General features: G+C 38.6%; 1 protein-coding gene across 1 annotated transcript in view; it reads right to left on the minus strand.

Annotated features, from left to right (window-relative positions):
• Positions 1 to 2490: 2490 nt before the first annotated feature.
• Positions 2491 to 8084, minus strand: part of LOC110458091 — an 18946-nt gene continuing 13352 nt past the window's right edge. Inside the window, exons 2-5 of the mRNA XM_021509658.1 lie at positions 5995 to 6123; positions 4634 to 4906; positions 3321 to 3515; positions 2491 to 3142 (exon numbers count right to left, since the gene is read on the minus strand). Coding sequence (XP_021365333.1) covers positions 2919 to 3142; positions 3321 to 3515; positions 4634 to 4906; positions 5995 to 6034 — 732 coding nt within the window. The 5' untranslated portion in view covers positions 6035 to 6123 and the 3' untranslated portion in view covers positions 2491 to 2918. The remainder of the gene's footprint in view (positions 3143 to 3320; positions 3516 to 4633; positions 4907 to 5994; positions 6124 to 8084) is intronic.

Consider the following 8084-nt stretch of genomic DNA (forward strand, 5'->3'; position numbering starts at 1 on the left):
TGTACAACTCATAGTTTTCATTGTACAACTCATAGTTTACGTTGTACAACTCATAGTTTTCATTGTACAACTCATAGTTTACATTGTACAACTCATAGCATCCTCTTATCATTTATGTTGTACAACTCATAGTTTACGTTGTACAACTCATATCATCCTCTTATCGTTTACATTGAACAACTCATAGTTTACGTTGTACAACTCATATCATCCTCTTATCGTTTACATTGAACAACTCATAGTTTACGTTGTACAACTCATATCATCCTCTTATCGTTTACATTGAACAACTCATAGTTTACGTTGTACAACTCATAGTTTTCATTGTACAACTCATAGTTTACGTTGTACAACTCATAGCATCATCTCATTGTTTACGTTGTACAACTCATAGCATCTTCTCACATAGCAACTTCTCATAGTTTACATTGTACAGCTCATAGCATCATCTCATAGTTTACGTTGTACAACTCATAGCATCCTCTCATCGTTTACGCTGTACAACTCATAGTTTACGTTGTACAACTCATAGTTTACATTGTACAACTCATAGTTTACGTTCTACAACTCATAGCATCATCTCATAGTTTATGTTGTACAACACGAACATTCGGTAATATTCCGTGGTGAACAACCAATAACATTCACTAATAGTCTATGGTGAACAACTCATAACATCCACAAACAGTTAATGGAGTACAACCCATAACATCCACTAATAGTCTATGGTGAATAACCCATAACATTCACTAATAGTTTATGGAGTACAACCCATAACATCCACTTATAGGCTATGGCGTACAACCCATAACATCCACTAATAGGCTATGGTGTACAACCCATAAAATCCACTAATAGTTTATGGTGTATAACTCATAGCATCCACTAATAGGCTATGGAGTTTAACCCAAAACATCATCTTTGGTGAGTAATTTACAACACTACTGTGTATAACCAAGAACACCAATTACGATGAACACACTCTTGCGTGTAAAACCAAGAACACCTATTAAGATGTACAACGAGTCACACCGACATGGTGTACAAACAAGGACAGGAGGCCCAGAGGGCCTGTATCGCTCACCTGTTTATTTTGTTACATGAAACTGACGTATAGGTAACTTCAGATCAAATTTGGTAACTAGAACACAAGACATTTTAACATCTCTTAAACGCTTAAGATATTGAAATTGTAATTTTAAAGCTTTTAACCCATGTTGACCTTTGACTCCAGCTAGCACTTAAAGTTGACATTGGACCTCATTACTGTTTCAAAAACAAAGATTTGCACTGCTGGTCTACATAACATACCAAAGTATCATGACGCTAGTCCAAATGGTTCTTAGGATATTGTTGTTTCAAGTTTTTAACATATTTGACCCCTGTGACCTTGAAACTACTACAAGGTCATTTAAATGAGGAAACTTTATAGCACTCTATCCCAGGTACCCGATTGCCAAATGTTATGACCCTGGGCCTTATGGAACTTAAGTAGAAGATTGTTAAAGCTTTTAACCCATGTTGACATTTGACCCCCCGACTAGCACTTAAAGTTGACCATTGACCTCATTACTGTTATAAAGAAAAAGATTCGCACTGCTGGTCTACATAACATACCAAAGTATCATGACTCTAGTCCAAATGGTTCTTAGGATATTGTTGTTTCAAGTTTTTAACATATTTGACCCCTGTGACCTTGAAACTACTACAAGGTCATTTAAATGAGGAAACTTTATAGCACTCTATCCCAGGTACCCAATTGCCAAATGTTATGACCCTGGGCCTTATGGAACTTAAGTAGAAGATTGTTAAAGCTTTTAACCCATGTTGACATTTGACCCCCCGACTAGCACTTAAAGTTGACCATTGACCTCATTACTGTTATAAAGAAAAAGATTCGCACTGCTGGTCTACATAACATACCAAAGTATCATGACTCTAGTCCAAATGGTTCTTAGGATATTGTTGTTTCAAGTTTTTAACATATTTGACCCCTGTGACCTTGAAACTACTACAAGGTCATTTAAATGAGGAAACTTTATAGCACTCTATCCCAGGTACCCAATTAACAAATGTTATGACCCTGGGCCTTATGGAACTTAAGTAGAAGATTGTTAAAGCTTTTAACCCATGTTGACATTTGACCCCCGACTAGCACTTAAAGTTGACCATTGACCTCATTAATGTAATAAAGAAAAAGATTCGCACTGCTGGTCTACATAACATACCCAAGTACCATGACTCTAGTCAAAATGGTTCTTAGGATATTGTTGTTTCAATATATTTGACCCCTGTGACCTTGAAAGTAGGTCAAGGTCATTTTAATGAGGAAACTTTATAGCACTCCATCCCAGGTACCTACTGGCAAAATATCATGACCTTAGGTCCTCCAGTTCTTCTTCAGACGTCGTTTAAAAGAAAAAGTTGAAGGACGGACGACAGATGCCGCAGTACGACATAAGCTCACCTGGCCCAAAGGGCCAGAACTGGGAATATGGATTAAAGTTTTAGCTAGATATATATAAGAGGTGAAGAGGATCAAATGGGAACATGCTTATGGAAGTAAAAAAATATCTTAGGTAGAAAGCAAATTGTAAAATATAGATATTTATAGAATATACATACATATAGTATAACTGGAGGGGTAGACAAATTTGCGAGGTCAGTACATATATCATTGAATATTAATGCTTGAGAACTGTAATAATGAAGATGGTCTTCATCGTAAGTAAAATGTTACCTCCATAGTCTGTACAAATCTAGAGTAATATATAATATAACTTATATATTTGCTTTTGATATTGATAAAAAGGAAGCTGATATTTATAGTAATATAGGTGAAAATTAACCAACAGTTGCATGGCTAAGTTTTATGTTGCTTACAGAAAAGTGACACAAATAATGACAATGTCAACGAATCAAGATGTTAATTTCTTATCTTGGATTACTACTTTGATCATGCTTTTCATAGCAGCATATCTATTAAGAAACACCATTGCTTTGGAGTTTTCGTAATCTTGTCGTAGCTTTGTGAGTCTATTGTGAATTCGAAGAAAACGACTCTCAAATCCCACGATTTCCTTGCATATCTGGTCGTTGTCCGTAGCCACCTCTTTCTTGGACAGTCGCATTTCACGTGAAGCTGCAAGATATCAACACTATGTTTAAATATCGAACTGAAGATATCTGCACCATCTGATTCAGTTGTGAATAATGCTTATAATAATGGTTAAAGCAGTTTTATCTTAAGAAAACATTCATTCTAACAGAATAATTATTATAAAACCAAGCTATACTGTCAAGAAGTTACCTGGACATACCTATTTTGTTTTCGCTGGTGCCAGCTGATTGATCCGACATCCCTGCAAACCCCCGACACGATGCAAGTAGGCCGCCCGTCGTACCCTCCAAGGCTCCCCTGCCCGTGAGTTTCTGGTGGGACAGGGAATCCTGTGATCTGTGAGAGTTACTGGACCCAATTGAGCCAGCAAAATGCCTTGATGTACCCGCTAAATCTACAAAGGCAGCAAAATGCTATGTTTGTTAGTCTCATCACAAAAAGAACAATATCCAGTGCAAATTAAACATCAAGGAAACTGAGTTAATTAGTTGTTTGAATAGTCATAATGTAATATTAACAAGAGGCCCATGGGGCGTAACAGTCACTCAAGTAAAATTGAAAAAGAACATACATGTAACTACCAGTGTTTGCACCTCTTATTAACCCACCTTGGGGTAGCCCCTTCTTGAATATAAATTGTGGCCCTCATCATCTAGGGATCCTTGTTGGACAATTTGGTGAAAATCTACCAGAAATTTTCAGAGAAGATGTCTTTTGAAGGTTTTGCATTAAAAGACCTGTTAAGACCAGTCTATCTTGACTATAAATTCTGTTTTGCACTCTGTGACCCCTAATGGCATCCACTCCTAAGTACTCTTGAGTATTCACTCTGATCATCACCTATGGGTCATTTTATGGAGAATTCATAATTCACAAGTTAGATTTAGAGGAGAAAATATTTGAAAGGTTTAATACTATGTGACCTTTATAGCATGGCCCTGCCCTTCAGCCCCTGTGGGGTCAGCCCCTTCTTGAGTATGGATTCTGATCCCCACCACAAGCTGTTGATTACCACTTAAATTTGTTGGACCCACATTTTCAGCTGCCCTAACCAGTACGTGCTCCCTGATTCTTTACAAAACTGCCAATCCTGCATAGACCCACCCAGCATTACAAAATCTAGTTGGACTTGCCTGCTAAAGCTGCTAGATGTTAATATCCAGACCAATTCAGTGCGCCATATTTAGTTACCAAGAGATAGACCGAAGATTTGAGGTGACAAAAATAGCCAGAAGAAAAGGGTGAAATATCCAAAAGTTGAGTTGGAGAACCAGCAGCTTGCAGAAATCGCACATTTGTGTGAAAATTGTCATGATTGTGCCTCCAATGTATGGATGATGTGTGCACAAGTGTTTTTTGGTTCACTGTGTGGTCACACAACTGTACACATTTTTGACTTTTTAAGTGATATAACTTTTTTTTAAAAATATTTATATATAGAAAAACTAGGAAATATTATATTAGACCAGATAGATTTGTAGTTATCCCTAAAACAATCATAATGATCTGTACCTTCAGCTCCTGCCCGCTTGGCTGCAGCTTTGACATCCTTGGGTGATGGGGGGCGGGACTTCTCCAGGATGTCGTCAGTTGTCGATCTCTTGATCATTTCCTTCAGCATGTTGTACCTCATAGGTGGCGGGCTGTCCTTCGAACTTTCATAGTCCAGCTCAAGATGATGGACAACATTGGAAACCTCCTGGAAACGGCGCTGTAATTCACGTAGTTCTCGTGATAGCTTATTGTTATCCTTCTTCAAACTTTCTTTTGTTCTGAATGGAATTGCTACAGAAAAAAAAGGATAAAATATTACAGAGGGCACATAAATGAAGACAAATTTTGGGGTTGTTGGATAAAAACAATAATCACAACGGTCACTCAAGTTGTAATACAACTGTTATTTGCTGTTGTGAAGTGACAAAAATAATAAATATAATCCAAAAATCAGTTTTTGACAGTGGATTCTCTGACAAAATGATGGTAGTAGAGTTACCATCATATATCATATCTTAAGCTGGCTACTGTCAGCAAAAAAAAAGTGAAAAAAATATATACATAATATTGTAAATATTCTGACCTCCCCCAGGGAAAATGTATGACCTTGGGGTAGTCAAATTCACAATTTTGATAGAGCACCTTGAAGACCTTTCCATCTACAATGAAGATTTGATTTTAGAATATCTGGGTCTGAAGAAGAAGTTTGTTGAAATTTTAGCCAATTTGACCCTTTTGTTGGGCCCTGGGGTGGAGTCGGGGTATTAATTTTCAAAACATTCCAACCAAGTTTCCCACTGAAATTGTACAAAATTTATCCATAAGTGTCTTATCTCTATATAAATGGAAAATTTGTTGGTCGATTATTGAAATTTTAGCAAACCCATTTTGGGTTGAGGTAAGCTCAATATTTAACTCACACATTTGGTTTGCTTTTGACCATAGAACCTTTCCACTCAATTTTACTGGCATCAGTTCAACACTTTTGGCCAAAAAGTCAAAAATGTGAACTCTCTACATTCACATGTTAACAACGACAGACAAAAGGCAATGCAATAGGTGAAATGAGACTTTGTCTCAGGTGATCTAAAACATGTGCAGACAGACTGGCGGGTGGTGTACGAACCTACAGATTTCTCCGATAGTACTGGCTGGGGATAAATAACTTCTCTCCTCTGGGCACTTTACCTCCAGCTTCCATGGCTCTTCATTGACATATGTTATAATTTCAATATTCTAACATACCTTATAATATCAGCATTCTTATGTATAACATCAATGTCCCTGTACATACAGGCTTTGTCATCTGTGCTGTAACACTAAACCTAGTGTGGCTAAGCCTGCTGCATCATTTACATTTTTAAATTACTGAAACATACCATGATGAGAAATGTTATCGCTTCTCTTATCTTTCCCCATGTTTTCATCTTAACACACAGGTGAGGACATCAGAAAGGCAAGGACATCGCCCAGCAGCGAGAACATCAGAAGACCCTGGCGTTGACAACCTGAAACAGTGTACACAAATTAAATAGTCGTAATGAGCAAAACAGCCATTATACGTATACATGTATCTGTGATCAGTGTACGGTAAAAAAACACCAAGCTAGTGTTCAATATTTCATGTACAACAGCTTGCTTCGTTCAATAGCAGATATACACTTTAGCAGACAGTATTTAATCTGTTACACACTATTAGGTTCTGCTATATACACAGACAGTATCAAATCAGCAGCCCTAGGTTCTGCTATACTCACCAAAGCAGCCCTAGATTCTGCTATATACACTATATACACAGACAGTATTAAATCAGCAACCCTAGGTTCTGCTATATACACAGACAGTATTAAATCAGCAGCCCTAGGTTCTGCTATATACGTACACAGACAGTATTAAATCTGTTACACCCTGAAGCAGCCCTAGGTCTTTTACACACTGAAGCAGATTTAATACTGTCTGTGAATATAGCAGAACCTATGGCTGCTTTAGTGAGTATAGCAGAACCTAGGGCTGCTATATACACAGACAGTATTAAATCAGCAGCCCTAGGTTCTGCTATAAACACAGACAGTATTAAATCTGTTACACACTGAAGCAGCCCTAGGTTCTGCAATATACACAGACAGTATTAAATCTGTAACACACTGAAGCAGCCCTAGGTTCTGCTATATACACAGACAGTATTATAATCTGTTACACATTGAAGCAACCCTAGGTTCTGTTATATACACAGACAGTATTAAATCTGTTACACACTGAAGCAGCCCTAGGTTCTGCAATATACACAGACAGTATTAAATCTGTAACACACTGAAGCAGCCCTAGGTTCTGCTATATACACAGACAGTATTAAATCTGTTACGCACTGAAGCAGCCCTAGGTCTGTTACACATGGATCAAGAAACCCAAGGTCTGTTACACATGGATCAAGCAGCCATAGGTCTGTTACACATGGATCAAGAAACCCAAGGTCTGTTACACATGGATCAAGAAACCCAAGGTCTGTTACACATGGATCAAGAAACCCAAGGTCTGTTACACATGGATCAAGAAACCCAAGGTCTGTTACACATGGATCAAGAAACCCAAGGTCTGTTACACATGGATCAAGCAGCCCTAGGTCTTTTACCCACTGAAGCATCCCTAGGTCTGTTACACACTGAAGCAGCCCTAAGTTCTGCTATATACACGGACAGTATTAAATCTGTTACACACTGATTAAGCATCCCTAGGTCTGTTACGTAAACACACTGATCAAGCAGCCCTAGGTCTTTTACACACTGAAGCATCCCTAGGTCTGTTACACACTGAAGCAGCCCCTAGGTCTGTTACACACATGATCAAGCAGCCCTAGGTCTGTTACACACTGAAGCAGCCCCTAGGTCTGTTACACATGGATCAAGAAACCCAAGGTCTGTTACACATGGATCAAGCAGCCCTAGGTCTGTTACACACTGAAGCAGCCCTAGGTTCTGCTATATACACAGACAGTATTAAATCTGTTACACACTGAAGCAGCCCTAGGTTCTGCTATATACACAGGCAGTATTATAATCTGTTACACACTGAAGCAGCCCTAAGTTCTGCTATATACATGGACAGTATTAAATCTGTTACACACTGAAGCAGCCCTAGGTCTGTTACACACTGATCAAGCAGCCCTAGGTTTGTTAAACACTGAAGCAGCCCTAGGTCTGTTACACACTGATCAAGCAGCCCTAGGTCTGTTACACATGGATCAAGCAGCCCTAGGTCTGTTACACATGGATCAAGCAGCCCTTGGTCTGTTACACATGGATCAAGCAGCCCTAGGTCTGTTACACACTGATGATCAAGCAACCCTATAGGTCTGTTACACACTGAAGCAGCCCTAGGTCTGTTACACACTGATCAAGCAGCCCTAGGTCTGTTACACACTGAAGCAGCCCTAGGTCTGTTACACACTGATCAAGCAGCCCTAGGTCTGTTA

The sequence above is a fragment of the Mizuhopecten yessoensis genome, unplaced genomic scaffold (genome assembly GCF_002113885.1).
Source record: "Mizuhopecten yessoensis strain PY_sf001 unplaced genomic scaffold, ASM211388v2 scaffold9425, whole genome shotgun sequence".
Classification (NCBI taxonomy): domain Eukaryota; kingdom Metazoa; phylum Mollusca; class Bivalvia; order Pectinida; family Pectinidae; genus Mizuhopecten; species Mizuhopecten yessoensis.